Consider the following 16,402-nt stretch of genomic DNA (forward strand, 5'->3'; position numbering starts at 1 on the left):
AGACATAATTTAATGCATAATATAAATCACTAGTTCTCTATTGTTGCTTAACAAATTATACTTCGATTTAGTGGTTCAGAACACCAGCATTTATTATCTTGCAGTTACTACGGGTGGAGGATCCAGGCAGGACTTAACTGTGATCTCTGCCTCTGGGTTTCTCCTAAGGTTTCAATCAAGGCTACCCTAAGGGCGAATCTGCTTCCAATTTCACTCAGATCATTGTTGGCAGGATCTGGTTCCTCGTGAGTTGTTGACATCAGAGAACTACTGGCTAGAGGCATTTCTGGGCATGGGCAGCCTATAGCAACTCAAGCAAGCAAGCCACAGGCCAAGAGACAGTGTGGGAACAAAATGGACACCACAGCCTTTTCCTTAATCTTGAAATAACACTGCCCATATTGTATTTGTTAGAAACAAGTCACCAGATTCAGCCTACAGTCAAGAAGAGGACATCACACCAGGGCGTGGATGCCAGGATGCAGGGACGTCGCTTTGAAAGCTGCTCATCTGGGCCTGCCCTCTGAGTCATCCTTCCTTGTTCATGAGAGCTAACCCAATTACACCTGATACTTTGCCAGGCCTGCTTCCTGCCAGTAGAATTTCTGGGTCCGCTGGTCTCTTTGCATTTGGTGCTATCTCTGCTCCTTTCCGTCTAAAATGACACTGTTTCTGCGGACGCCACTTTCTCAAAAATGTTAGAACTTTTGTGAACTTTACTGGGATTCACTGCGCTAGAAAAAAGTCACATCCACAAATCTCTTACTCTAGCTTTGGGTCCAGTGGAAAAGGCTGAGAAACAATGTCCTTAAATTTCCTGGGAGCACTATTATTCCATTGAGGGACACCCTTACTCTCTTCAAAGGCCCCTGTGTGGGGCCCAGTAACAGTAGGATTCTTTTACCTTTTCGAAGTCTATGCCAGGTGTGATGCAGTCTCAGCTGTATCTCCAGACCACATTTTCCTGATAGTACTCGGAAGCCATGTCTTAACTTTAGCATCCTTTGCTGTCCCGAGAGACTGAGACTTTTTTAAATCATCAAGTCTTGGTTTCTTTTTGTTTAACAGTTCTTCCTACAATTTATTACTCTTGCAGTTTACTCTAAATGTCAAGAAAAACCAAAATGGCACCTTAAACACAGCTTGAAAATCTCCTCAGCTGGATCACCAAGTTCGTTAGTGCTGGTCAGGACCAAGTTGTGAGTTGCAATTAGCCCCTCCCATACATAAATGCAAATCCTCCCTGTGGCCTCCACCTGCTCCCATCTTCCCCTCCACCACCGGCTTCATTGCCCTTCACAGTTCCCGACTACTTAGGCCGAGGTTTTTAGTACCCCCAGCCTGACAAACATCTTACTTCCAATAGCGTAAGTACATTAGAGTCAAGTCCTTCGACACTTCAGAACTCCGTGGTGGTAGAGATTTATCATGTAAACAAACCAATGATAATGTAGTCAGCCAATATATTATTCCCACTACATTATATGTCAATTAAAATGTATAATGTAGTCTTTAAGAATTAATGAAGTCACATTATTATATACAGTTATCATTGTGATGATTTACATTTTAATAGCTTTGCCACTCATTTTACCATTTGCAAAGGGTTTCATCAATCCATTTATTTCTCACAAAAGTCCTATGCAGCAGATAGCTTATCCTCAAATTGGAGACGAGGGAACTGGGGCTCAGAGAGGTAAAGTCGTCTGTTGTTAATTGCATGGCTCAGATTGTGTCGACTGGCACAGGATCCCAGGCTCCACAGCAATGAACTTCACTCTGCATCACAGACGTCCTACTGGGACAATGTGGAGGGCGTCGTTATTTAAAGTGGGCCATCACTGTCTGTTTTCACTAGGAGGATTCCTAGGTGTGACCGAATTGTCTCCACATCATCGAGTCTCTCTTCCACAGACATTACAGACACCGTTGGCCTTTGCAGTGTGCGCCTGGGTTTGTTCTGGTTCAGACCTGGATATTTTGAAGGGTGCTGCACTAGGCCGCCACCCCCCAGAAATTCTCCTTGAGGACATGCCGGCTCTTTTAATATCTCCTTGACTGATTGCCACATTTATAACACAGAGTTTGGCTCTGTTTGAAAAATGCACTGGTAGATTTCAGCAGTGGATTCAGACGTCTGCTGGCAGGTTTGGCTGCGTTTGTAGTTGGTGCTGGTTAGCAAATGAACTCGGAGCCTGGAGGAGAAAAGAAAAGCAAAAGAAAATTTGTATAGACTCTTCTCTATCAGTGGATGTGTCATTTTGGAGTTTGTAATAATTCAGATGGGACTGACAGAAAAAAGGTGAACTTGGAATTGAATGACTTAAAGGATTGAGTCTATCTTTGCTCTGGTGACCTTCACCCAGCCACGGAGTTCCAGCATGACTGAGGTGAAGGGGCCTAGAGAATAACTTGGTCTGTTTCTTCATAGAACAAATGAGGAAACTGAGGCTTGGGGAAATGAAGTGACACTGCAGTGTAGCCAGTTAGTGGTAAACCAGGCCCAGATCACAATGTAATGCTCTTTCTGAGTTTGCTTGTTCCATCACATAGTGTTTTGAAGTCTCGATAATAATATAAAAATTGTCAAATAATTTGTTATAAAAATTGCATCATCATGTTACTTCTATTTTTACCACTAGCAGGCCAGCCAAGGTACCAGACATAACTGACTTTGCCTAAATTAGGGGCAAGATAGCAGCATAAATAACCCTACTAGTGATAAAAGACAACATTTATTTATTGTTTCATGGGTACGAGGTACATAATATTTTCATCTATTAACTCATTTAATTTTATAGCAGCCTCTTGAAATCTGTGCTATTGTTATATCATCCCATCTTATGGATCAGGAAACTGAGGCAGTGAGTTCCAGATCTGGGATTTGAGGTCCAGCGTCTGATGGTACAACTCGCTCTGCCCCTGCTGAACTGCTTCTGCCACATGCTCCACTGCACAGCAGCTCCTGGTCTAGCCTCTTGAGACTGATCAGTGCCTACCCCACATAGAAGAAGGCTTGGGCTCGGTCCACTCCAACACAGAAACAGAATTGGATAGGTTTGCTACTGCAATAATGCAGTGTGATTTTGCACTAACTGCCTGGAGTTATCAAAGATTTTAAAAGGTGGGGCCAAGTCCTCCACAAGACTACTCTCCTTCAGATACCAGTGGCTGCAAGCTTTTGGGATTCCAGGCTATCTGCTCTTCTGACCGAGTGGCTACAAACCCCAGGTTTCCCACTGCCTCCTCAGGTTCAACAGTCTACTGTTGAACAGTCTGAAAGGTAGAAATCAGGACCAGACAAAATGCTTAGGGTAAGGCCTGGGAGGGTCCCAAATGCAGTTTCTGAGCCCTCTTCTTATGGAATCAGGAAGCGCCCCTCATCCCTCGGGCACATTGATGTATTCACCAGGCAGGAAACCCCTCTGAGCTTCAGTGTCCAGATTTTTCGTTGGGGTTTTATTACTTAGGCTCGAGCAATTAAATCGCTGGCACATGCCTGGTCTCAATCTCTAGCCTCCCCATCTTCAGAGAGGTTGAGCTAGTATCATTTGGCTAAAATCTCAACCCTCTGATTACAAGGCTGGTGTTTCCAGCATGGCCAGTCCCGTCCCGAAATTATCTAAGGACTCACTATGCATTACCTCATTAACACAAACTATCAGGGCCCACCCTGAATGACAAAGATGTTCCAATCAATTGGGACATTCGAAGGGTTTAAGACAGAGACTCCAAGAACCTGGACAAAAACCAGATAAAGTCTTTATTATATAACAACTTCATCAGAAATTTTTCTTTCAAATGATGAAGAACAAGGATAAGGTCACAAGAATCTCTAAGTTTTCAGTGGTTACTTGGCACATTCATGTCAATGATCTCATTTAATGCTCATGACACCCCTTTGTAGAAGATCTGGTTGATGTCTTTGTTTTACACATGGATAAACTGAGACTAAATAAAGTTAGGAATATTGTACATAAATATCCAAGCAGTAACAATTGGTGCTGGAGTTTAAAACCAAGTTTTCTAACTTGATATCATGAGCCCTTTGGACCTATTAGAAGAATAGTAGAAGATAATAATAGAGATAGAACTACTTTAAATACTTAATTGTTTTTCTCCTCTGAGAATGCAGGCTAAGAATGAACTTGCCCAGTGTAGCACAGGAAATGAGGACTTCGAGTATCTGGGAGTTAAGCTTCTTCCCAATGTGGCAATAGATTTTCTCTCTAGCTTTCTTTATGTATTTACGTGTGTTTGGGGAAGGCTATGCATTGATTCTGTGTCAGGCCTCGTCCAAGAATTGAACACACAGACAAAGACACCGTCCCAGGCTTTTGTGAAGGGGAGGCAGATGGTAAACAAAAGATTGCAATAGGATGTGGTTAGAGAGACAACAGAGGGAAGCACTCAGGAGGGGCACTTAACTAGGACAGGGCAAGGAGGAGAGGGAGTCAGGAAAGATTTCCTGCAGGAGATAAAAGTAAGAGTGAGGCTCCAAAACAAACAGGCCTCCAGTTCTATAAGTGAATAGAACAAGGTGCTGGACTCTTTTATCTGTCTAGGAGACTGATGCCCCTTGCTGTTTGCATCTGCCTCAGCTATGGCTGCAACCCCAAGGTTGGAATGGAGTCCCCCAGATAAGGGGGCTCAGGTGTGAGGGCGCAGGCCTCGGCAAGGCTGAGGGATATGGACGTGTCGGGCTTCGTCGAGTTTCTCACCTGTAAAATGAGGACTTTGGACTTGTCTATGATCCCTGGTGTCCCTCTGCCTCTAACATTTTATTCTTTTGTAATTTTATGAAAAATGGTTTGCAAAGCAAATGAGTAGTGTAAACAAGATTATAAAGAGAATGTTTTCCTTCTTAAGGGAATAAATTGTTTTCAAGCACATCAGGGGCATTAATTTGCATATAAACAATGCAAGTTCTATATGAAGCAGAGAAGGTTTGTTTTCTTAGGTGTTTTGGTAAGTTAATTGCAAATTGTTTTTGTAAATTACTCTGTGTATATTAGGAAGTGATGGAGCTGCATTAATTTTATACAGTCTATATTTTGAATATTCACAACTTCTGGAATGTTTACAATATTTGACCGTTCTCTGAATTTTCTTAAATTATTTCTTCATTCAATGGCCATAACAGACAGGGTTTTTTTTCCCCCAAGAAGGACTTGGATAAATTCATCTTGTGTTACCCGGATGTTGGAGATGTTGGCTGAATATCCCACTTCCAGTCATCTTGGTTTGGTGTAGGACAACAAAATATATAATAGCCTGTTTAAATCCAAAGCCCTACCTATGTTTGTAACTCCCAGTTCTTGTGGTCTTTCTTCATCTTTCTCCCCTGTAACTTTGCTTTCTCTTCCTCTTATCAATCAGACTACATAGACTTGCACTAATAATTAACATTTTGCAAGGATTTTATTTTTTAGACAACTATTGGACATTTGGACGTCATACAGAGGCTTCACCATGTGCAGAACAAAGCCATCTTCCTGATTCTACTCTCTCCCCATCTCATCCCCTGCTCCCACATTCTCTTTCTCTCCTTTCTTCTCCACCACCCCCAATTCCCCTGCCATTCACCCTTCTTGGAAGCAAAACATATTCACCCCTTGCCTTAAGCATAACAACTTATTGATCATTTCCTGTAGCTTGGACACATTCTTGAGGCTTTGTTTTCTACTTCCAAGTGGCTGCTCAAAACATTCCAAATACATTTTGTTAGGCCAAGGGTACATTCAGTAAAGGGTATCATAGGGAAGTATGCTTCAGCTAAGAGTGATATATAAAGCTGGGCAAGATGTGTAAAGTAGAGGCTTGGGCAGTAAGTTCCTGGGCAGAAGAAGGAGCCTATGTAAACCATAGAAACACTTAGGAGTGTTACAGAACCCCGCCTATGCTGTTATGGAAAAGCTGTGGTGTTCAGTTGCCTACTGCCAAGAAGCATGACTCCCAATGCAAGAGTTTGGTGAACAAGGAAAGGGGTTGTTTATTTACAGGTTATATAGACTCAGAATAATAGCAGATTTCTGCCATTAAGTCCTACTCCCTTTAAAACACCCCTCCTCCTCTGCCCTGAAAACCTAGGCCAGTTTCAGAATACTCCAGTCAGAGGTATGGTCTTTCAGAAAAGCGGAAACCTGTGGCACAGTATTCCAAGCCACCGTTCTGTATTCCAGGCATCTCCCACTAATCCGTGCTTGGTTGGATAGGTTCCTGCACAGCTCCATTCGCTCTGCCCCTGTCTTCTCCAGGCAGGTTTCCCAGCAAGTCTCCTCTTTCTTACTCCAGCTCTTAATTCAAAACCGCATGGCATTTCCTTACTCTAAACTGCTTGGCACCTCTTTACACACCAGACTTCATAGCCAAATCCCCCTACTTCATGGCTCTTTCCTCGTGGCTGCCACTCACTACTGATCTCATGGCTGATGGGGCAGCCCTTTTGCACCCTTTCAAGCCACACAGCTGCTACTTCCTCCTCTCTCTCAGTCTGCCCTTATTTTAAATGCTGACCTGAAGCTTCCTATGTAACCACATATCTGGCCCCTCCTACAATGTGCCACTTTTGCTAGTTCCCCCATGTTTTTTACCTTCTTTCAGGTGCCATCTATAGCCGGGGCAAGAGTTCCTCATGACACACAGGAGCCTTTGGCTCCTGCCTCTCATGCAACCTCTGCATAAGCTCCCCCAGCTACATCATGAGCCACTATATAGACCTTTTACCAGGGCAGCAGCACAGCTATCAACTTGCCATTGTTATATAAAGTATCTTAACTGTCCTATCACCCCTTTCTCCCATCTCCCCATGGGGAATATTTTGAATACCCTGATTTGCAGCTCATTTCAAGAGCATGGCAAAACCTCAAGTAATTCTCTGTGATGGGAGTTTAGAATGATTTATGGGGGCAGGGGGTGTATGACTGACAAAAAGTTGCAGTTGGAGGAGAAAGCAGTGTGGTCACATTATAAATGACTTTGGTATATTTTCTGCAGTAGGTGATGGGAACCTAGAAAAACACTGCAACACCAAAGGATAAAGCAGCAGAGCCAGTTGCAAAGATGCCATATACACACTAGTGCAATGGCAAGGGCCTGGAAAAATGCAGGGCTGGGAGGTGGGCAGAGGAAATGACATATTTCAGAGTGAAATAGGAAGCCAGGAAATCTGTGGTTGATGAGGGAGAAACAAAACAAGCCTAGGAAAACACTGAATTTCTGCCGTAAATTATTATTTGCCAAGATAGGGAATGAAGGGAGGAAAAAGAATAAAAAGTGGGAAATGTTTAATTTTGGAAATTTAATTTAATTTGGTCCTTGGATGTCATTCATGGCACATCTCAGTAGGCTGAACAAGTTGAAAGTTATAACTGTTCAGCAACATGCTTGATGAGAATGTCTGACATAACTCCTAATCTAACAAGTTCTGGCCATATCACTGCATGTATGGTCCACGATTTCATTTTTCATGCCACTGTGAACTTGCTCCCGGGCTATCAGAACCTGGGCTTGGTAATGGCTGAGGATGTTGTTTTGTTTTTTAATTGGTGTATCACACAGTTTAAATTCAGCATGGGACAAATGAATCAGTAAATTTTTCTGGAGTTACGAACTTCAGAAACACTTGGTCAGAATGTTTTTCCTATACTTTGATAATATTTCAAAAAGACTACATACATTTCTGGTCATTTTAACTTAATTTAATATATACAACAGGTATTTTAGGAACTCAGTTTGCCATTGGGATTACTTGGATTTTCTTTCATTTTTTGAAATAACTTTTTTTCAATTACAGTTGACATTTAATGTTATTTTATATTAGTTTCATGTGTACAGCATAGTGGTCAGACATTACATAATTTACAAAGTGATCCCCCAGTGAGTCTGGGGCCCACTGACACCGTACATAGTTATTACAACATCAATGACCCTATCCCCTACGCTGTACTGTGCATCCCCATGACTCCTTGGTAACTACCAATTTGTACTTTTTAATCCCTTCACAATTGTTTCATTTCTGGTCATTTTTAATGGTGAGAACAGTTTAATTTTAGTATTTAAAGCTCCTTTTCCAGGTAGTAAGAAGTTCTTACCAATCCACATGAGCCAGTTTAGAGCATCCCGCCCCCCACCCCGCCCCCCCCCTCCCCGCTCCGCCCTCTGAACCCTTCTAGTCAGAAGGGGGAAAGAAGTGACTAAGAAAAAGAGAAGCTTTTTTATTTAACTGGCCCTGGAAACGTGAATCTCATTTGCCTTGGGGCTTCAGAATGCAAGACCTGCCCTGCGGGGCCATCACATCCCCGTGTGTGTCAGGAACGCCTGCCGGCTGCAGCTCGCGGAGGTTAGGCGTGTGGAAGCTCCTCACCGCTCCCTGCCATGAACACTGCTTTTGGGAGGTGGAGGCATCCATTCCTAACTACCCTGACATTTTTCTTACTGCATTACCAGACCCCAAGAAAAGGCCCTCATGATCTTTTGTTATGTTTTCATTTTTTAAGTGAAACGGAGGCTATGTTATCCTCTTTATTATGATGATATATCTCAAAAATAAAGTGAACTCTGTGAGTATAAGTGGTGTGTGTACAATGCAATGGAAAATGTCTCTTTAACCCAAATCAGATTTAAGACTCTCTGAGAACAAAGACCGTTCTTCACCATACATGGAAACTATATAATGAATTCTTTTTTCCCTATGCCTTTCTTCAATTTTCTATTTAAAGAAATTTCTGAAAATACATGAATTATGCAGCTTATCTCTCAGATGAAAAATAATTTTCTCCTGGGGTTGAATGGCTGTGTATTTATTAATAGCAATAAAATTATCCATGTTCTTCTGTATCAAATAGGATGCAAACTACAACATAAAGGAGACTTTATAGTAATAATAATAGCAACAGATGAATAATTATAAAAGCTATATGGAATTTAAAGGCATTTTAATTTGTCATTACTTCCTTGCGTTCAGAAAGAGTCTGAATAATTATTTTGACTATAAAAGGGAAGAATGTGATATTCTTTCTCATTAAGAGATGAAGTTCTTAATATACCACTTGTACTATAAGTTGAAGAAAAAACACAACTCTCTTCTGGTTAGCTCTAATGATGCAATCATGACTGAAGACCTGCTCCACTGCGGGTGTGTTTTTTCTTCTCACTGTTATGCTGCACGTCAGACTCACTTTAATCTGACAAGTGTTCATCTGTGCAGCCTAGAACAATGGGATCATACTTGTTTGTTTAGTGAGAACTTTTGACCTTTGTGTCACATAAATTCGCGAAGATGGCAATGACTGTAGAATTTTCTTAGGTCATGACCTGATGGTAGCAGAAACAATATGAGATTCTAAAATAGGATTTTTCTTTTTATAACTGTTTAAAAGTAGCTGTCATTATGAGGGTCATTCCAAGGCAAAATTTCAAAGCTGTTTTTATAAAAAAAATAGCTTGTTGTCTCCATTTTCTTTTGGTCTGCATTATACCAACAATATCCTTATTCTTATTTGAATTTTAAGAATATTTTATTTTTAAGATCTATTTGATTAAGCATTTTTGAGGAGAGAAAAATAAAATTTCAAGATAGGCTGTGTGATTCTAGGTGAGTGATAGAATTTCCTTTTGTAGAATGTGAATTTTCATTTATCAGATTTTCCATTAGGATGTTTAGATCTTAGTGGTAAGGGACAGGAAAATCTATACAAAGATTCTAACTTGCTCTTACACTTTTGCCACACTCCCTCCTAGAATATAACTTTAGTGTTAGTAGTCAACTATTAGAAAATACTGTTTTAGCAGTCTTTATTTCTTTTTTAATCTTCATCTGAGGACATTTTTTTTGTGAGAGAGAAAGGGAGGGAGGGAGGGAGGGAGGAAGGAAGAGAGAGAGAGAGACAGAGAGAGATCAGTTGGCCTTCTTGTCTGCTCCCTGAGCAGGGACAGAACTCATAACCTGGATATGTGCCTTGACTGGGAATTGAACCTGTGACCTTTTGGTCTATGGGATGATTCTCCACCTAACTGAGCCACACTTTCCAGGGCTGTTTTGGCAGTCATGATGCGGCCAGAGGACATCTTCAATAGCATGAGAGATATCCCCTGCACGTAATGTCAACAAGCTCTTTTGCCTTCTGAATCTGATCTTTCTCAGAGTTCAACCCTCACTGCTTAATAGGCATATAACCTTGTGCCATTAACATAGCCAGTTTAAGCCTCAGTATTCTCACTTACAAAAAATGGGGAGAAATGGCCCTGGCTGGCATAGCTCAGTGGATTGAGTGCGGGCTGGGAACCAAAGTGTCCCAGGTTCGATTCCCAGCCAGGGTACATGCCTGGGTTGCAGGCCACGGCCCCCAGCAACCGCACATTGATGTCTCTCTCTCTCTCTCTCTCTCTCTCTCTTTCTCCCTCCCTTCCCTCTCTAAAAAATAAATAAATAAAATCTTTTAAAAAATGGGGAGAAATAATGTTCATATGTTATTACATTCATATGTTATTAACATTCATAAAGATGGTTGTAGGGATTAAATTATCATGTAAAACAAAATGTGAAATTCTTGACATATAGTAGGCATGCAATAAATGGTAGTATCTGATTACCATAAAGAAAAACAAAACTAAAAAACCTTAAAAAATTAATGAACTATTTGATTTAAATCAATACTTTTTGAGGGTAAAACCAGAAACAGTTTTTTCTATTTATCTACAGAAAGACTTCTGAATGAATAGAGAATGAGGTTTATAATCATTTAAAATCTAAATGCTACAATGTTCTCCTTTCCTCACAAGAGGTTTCTACAAGTAATTTTATCTGAAATTTAAAGATAGGTATATGCAATATGCCTCAAATAAAAATTCATTTATTATTTTTATTTTAAGAATTTGCAGAATGAATTTAATGTCTGGACTGACTGTGTAAAGGATATATATTTTCTTCTATAGACAGACATGGAGATGATATTGGTAATAATTGAGTTATTAAATACATTAAATTATTTGAATTTAAAAAATTTATCATATAAATTTAGCTTTATTTCAATTTGATGGATAAAGTGATGTGGGGGTGGGGGCAGGGTGAGAAAGAGATTGGAATGTAATTATGAAAGAGGGTGAGACTGTCTTCTCTTCTGTCTTATAGCCTGAAGAATAAGTAGTGAAAACATCAATCAAGAAATGAGAAAAATATCAGGATTTCTCTGCCGTGGAGAATTGCTTATCAACCACCAGAGGATTCTTTCTTGAACAATGAACATTTCTTACGAGGATTCACAAATTAACATATGACTAATCTTAGTTTTGGGGAGTAAATGAGCTTTCTTTTTTTTTTAATTTTGTGGTAAGTTGTGATGTGTGGATGGATTTTTAAATTCTTTCCTGATAATATATTCAGCTCATGTTAAATTATAACCCTATAGAAAACAGTGGGAGCATCGTTTAAACTTAAAGACAGTGGAAAAATCTTTATCTCCAGCTTATTCTAGACTCCTTTAACATATAAAATTATTCTATTAAATCCTTGATGATTGAGATGTAAACCACCTCTATCAAGAAACAAACATTATTTTTTCATCATGTTGAACATGACTATGGCAACATGCACTGAACCAGAAAAAATCACTATTAGTAGAAGATAAATAATGAATGCAAATCCTGGTCCTTCTCGTTTCGCCTTCAAAAGTGTGAGCCAGCTTTGCCATCTGAACACCGAGGAGGAAGCTGGTAAATAAAGGAAGAATCCCCATCTCTGTTTTCTGATCATTCAAAGAACAGTTTCTCAAGGTTAAGCCAAGTCCTCTTTGCAAGCTGCCAAAATAATAGCTTAGGAAAAGAATTAGTTTGCCTGCATGATGATCCTCTTAGGCAAAAAAGTCTTCACAGCAGTTGACCTTGATGAAATATTTTCCCAAAGGCATCCAAAAGAAGAATTATAAATCCCGGAATGAGAGAGAAGTAAATGAATATTTCTTATGAAGTTGGCCTGACTTGTGGGCTTTAATGTGGGGTACTGACGATGTGGAAAAAAAGTAAATTCTGAAGAATGACAGCCTGGGGTATGATGAGGTCCCCTATTCCTCTGTTTCTCACTGATGCCCTCTTTCTGAGCCAAGATTCAATCACTTTGGAAAAAGCACCAGTGGCCAATATGGCTAACTGGAACACTTACTGTCTGATGGGGAATATCTCTAAGAATAAATCATAAAGCTCTTTCTCTAGGTTTAATTCTTCTCCATCAGGGCTGGATGTGGTGTCCTGCAGGCTGGCTGGAAAGCCGGGCATTTAGTTTCTATTCATGATGTTTCTCAGTGCTCTCTGGCTGGGGTTACCCTTTGTTCATTGTGACTACAGGCAACTGATCTCCAGATGTCAGCGTTTCTGGTCACCTGTTGTTTTTCTACAGAGAGCTGAGGTGGTTACATCTCAGTGAGCAATAAATGAAATGACTTAGAAATGCACAGCATTGTTATTCAGGTATCTGAAATTTGGCACCATCCCTGGAGGCAGGCCCACTCAGGAGGGACCAGGGTGGCCAGTTTCCATGCCTGCAGAAAGCAGCAGCCACACCAGCCGCAGCCGTCCTGTTGGAAAGAAGGAAGGTTTTGATGGGAAGCAACCTATCTTGCTGTTTTGGAAAGCACACAAAAAAGAGCTACCAACCTTCAATGACGACTTTAGTTCAAATGTGTAAAATATGGCTTTATTTGTCAATCCTGCTGTAAAATAAGCACTGTCCATGTTTTAAAAAAAGTCTTTGTTTTCCTTTGTGTTTAGCGTGTGAGCTCATGCCCTCAGGTGTTTTCGTTTTTGTGTTTTTAATAATCTAATATAGTGTAGACGAGCCTATGAACATAGATCTCTTTTCCTTTACAGAGAGGCTCTGCCAACATTTATAGATAAGCTTCCAGATATAATAATCTGATTATTTCAGAATTCTTCATTGAAGCGCCATCGCTTGCTGGCAAGCTGTCGAGTGAAAGTGAATACCCTGCCAGACACTTTGTTTTCAAATCTCTTTACATATTTTGCCCATGCAAATAAGGGAAATTATCATTCCAGGGAACCATGGAGGTGATATGTTCAGCTTTAAACAAAAAGAACCTATGAATATACTTATATTTTGGGAAGTCTTAAATGGAAACATTCCTGCTTGGAAAGCTAGTTGTTTGTTGTCATTTTGGGGGAGGGTGGGGGTGGGGCTAGGGTATGGTTATATTTGTTTCATTAGGTCACGTCTCTCATTCTAGTTTCATTATGAATGAATGGGGTGAGATGCAAGGTAAATATTTTCAAAGAGGCAAATTCATTCTGGCCAAGAGAAAAGACCCTTGCAGATTTGAGCTTTGTGGAGCTACTCTGGCAGGGCCACCTGATTACAGTACAGATTCCAAGAGAGATATGGGTAATCCTCAATTCATGTGAACTAGGGAAGAACGCTACCTATTAGGAAGAGCGAGACTATCCAAATTATCTATACTTAAAGCACTTTCAGGGTTCCAGAGTACTTGTAGGAATGTCAATGAAACTAGCCAACTACTGCCCGTTTGAAGTTTTGCTCCAATGAGGGAGAAATGATTCAGAATTAACATAGCACTCAAGCCTAACGGCGGCGTCCTTCTATTAGAGTAAAATTTTTGTATTTAAAGGGATACTTGCTAAGTAGTTGAAATAGTCTGTCTTTTTTCAGAGATAAAATGCTCCTACAGTCCTGGTTATGAAATTCACTTATTTTCCAAAGAGTTTTTCTTCCTAAGTGCAGAGGTGAGAGCTTCAGGCTAGCACTTGTGCCAGTGGCCACAAATGCCATGGCTGTGAAACCCAAATTAATGAGCTTTCATTATACATGGTCTTCACAGCCAAGTGCACTAATAAATATGATCATAAAGCAATCTGCTAAGTGGAGAGGACTACAGTGATCCCTCTTGCTGATAAAAGTGGTAATAAAACTCTCATCTGCAATCGCTTGCCTACAAAGACCAACAGGATTTGTTTTTCATCTGCCCCTCAGATGGCATATAAATATAAATAGGAACTGCAGGAGTCTTTAGACCTTTCTATCGAAGTGAGTTTATTAGACCAATCGGACCAAGAAAAGAAAAATAGGAAATATTTTGATGAAAAATGCTAATATTCCCGTGGGGAAATTTGAGCCCTGGGGTTGGGTGGGGTGGGGTGGGAGCACACCTTTTCTGAAGACAATCTTTGAGCGAGGTGTTTCTGACAGGCCGTTGTGAGCACAGTATATTAGAACTCCAACAAGAAAATAACCTTTCCAAACTGTCAGGTGATAAAATTACTACCCTCTCTACATTCCATCCAAGATAAATATGCATTGCTTGTTTGACCAGCTTGTACAAGGAATTGATTGTTGTTCTTTTGTGACCAGAATGAGAAGGGTCCGATCAACACATTATTATGGCAACAGATCTTTTTTTTCCTGCTTCTTACATAACATATTCATGCTGAAGTCATGCTAAACTACCTCATAGGTTTGTGGTGTGGATGAGCTAATTAATAAACGTCAAGTGCTTCAAAATATCAATCTCCATATAAGTGCTGCCTTTGTTCTAGTTGCAGATCTTCATGTCAAATTAACTAACTGGATATTTCATTGGAATATCCATGTTGATAAATTTGACTTTACATTTAATATGCAAATATCTTAATGTGAAATGAAATTTTGAATATCCCAGCATGCATTGCGAGCATCACACTCAAGTCTGGCAAGTGTAGCACCTCAGGAAAGAAAAAAGCACTTAGAAGCAACACCAAAATATTTTCTTAAGCAGGTGGTAAAGCAGGCATCCCCAAAGTGTGTCTGTGGAGAGGTCAACACTGGTTTTAAAGAGTGATTTCAGTAATCTTGTATTATAATAGAATGCCAAAAATTGGCAGTAATTGATATTTAAAACTTAATTTATGTTTAAAGATCATGTATCCCTCAATTCCTTCATATGTTGCATGAAAGAGAAAGACAATCGCCATGGCTAGTTCCTATATATCTAAATGCCTTCAAAGGAAGTTGTTCAGATGAACATCTGCCTTGATTTGTGTCTTTCTAGAACAATGCTGAAGAACACTGTTTTTCTTTTTTAAGATATCGTTTAAAGAGAGAGGGATGAATAGCTAACAGTTCTGAGTAAGGGCACATGAAGGCTATGGCAACTAGCTGAAAAAGAATTTTCCTGCTGCCTTTTACTCCTCTGCCCTTTCCCCCCGTATGATTAATTACTCCTTAGTCTCTATTCTGAGCTACAGGTGTTTTTGCTAATTTCAAATGCCTCAAGTTAATTAGCAATTTATTCTGACCTTTAGAATCCACATTCTATAATCTTCAAATTATATGCACAAAAGAAAAAAAATTAATTTTACCTGTCCCCTCACCTCCAACTATCATTAGCAGATAACAGTGAAACTATTGTTGTGTGCCAAACTTTCACTTCAAATGTGGTTGGTTGAAGTCTAGGCTCAGGTTCCCTCATTCCGTAGCTGGTCACTAGGATCAGCAAAGGCTGCTTTAACTTCAGACAGTTCGAGTAGTGTATAATGTAGTATATTTGGCTTCTAAACTTATGCATTCTTAGAAGAAAAAATGAAATTGCTATACACAATATTGAATCCTCGTCCTTCATTCTTGCTATTTGGAGAACTCTCAGCACATTTTCTACTTGAATTATTGCTTTTCAGATAATTAAAAGTTCTGACTGTAAGACCACAAATGATGAGCAAGAGAGGGTTTCCTTGTGGTGGCCAACTCAGTGACCATATGTTCTACTTCGAAATCAATTTCTTATTGTATGTGCTCATATTTCTTGAAGCTGCCTTCATAGCTGGTGGGGTGTTAATCAGTGTGCATAACAATATCAGTGTTCATGCTTCTATTGCTGAGAATCCAAAGATTTGCCATGTTGTGTCAACCCTGTGTCCCATCAGTCTGCTACTCTTGGCAGTAAATAGTCTTCAAGAAGCTCAGAATGAGAGGATGTGATTAGCCTCCCTAATATCGGTCCCAAGGAAATTGTGAATGCTGAGTATGTGTAAGCCAGGCAGTAAGGATATTTTTCTATTTTGTCAAAAATGTGATCTCTTTGGCTGAGCTTGAGAAGATTTGAAAAAATGGAGGTCTTCTTGCAAGGAAGGCCATCTATAGCAATTCTCCTCCTAGACAGAGCTGTCAGAGCATCATGGAGATGTGCCCCGTGGAGAGAGGACAACCCCTGCCCTCAAGATGTCCACAGTGGTCTTTAAAAGCATTAATATTACAACTGGTTTAAGTCCCCCCCCCCCCCCGCTTCTGAATTAATTCTTCTTGCCACTTAGATTTACCTTGAGAACTATATACCGAGAACTTTAAAGTGGCTTGTCCTTTTTCTCCATCCCTCTTCTTCCTTCACTGGAGCATGCTGCTATTCCA

At 40.2% G+C, this 16,402-nt stretch overlaps 1 protein-coding gene across 2 annotated transcripts in view; it reads left to right on the top strand.

Annotated features, from left to right (window-relative positions):
- Positions 1-14,519, top strand: part of ZMAT4 (zinc finger matrin-type 4) — a 317,747-nt gene extending 303,228 nt beyond the window's left edge. For both annotated transcript variants that reach the window (XM_036011575.1, XM_028527005.2), the window contains one exon: positions 11,132-14,519. In XM_036011575.1, the coding sequence (XP_035867468.1) occupies positions 11,132-11,147 (16 nt within the window). In that variant the 3' untranslated portion in view covers positions 11,148-14,519. The remainder of the gene's footprint in view (positions 1-11,131) is intronic.
- The last annotated feature ends 1,883 nt before the right edge of the window (positions 14,520-16,402 follow it).

This window comes from Phyllostomus discolor, chromosome 11 (genome assembly GCF_004126475.2).
Source record: "Phyllostomus discolor isolate MPI-MPIP mPhyDis1 chromosome 11, mPhyDis1.pri.v3, whole genome shotgun sequence".
Taxonomy (NCBI): Eukaryota; Metazoa; Chordata; class Mammalia; order Chiroptera; family Phyllostomidae; genus Phyllostomus; species Phyllostomus discolor.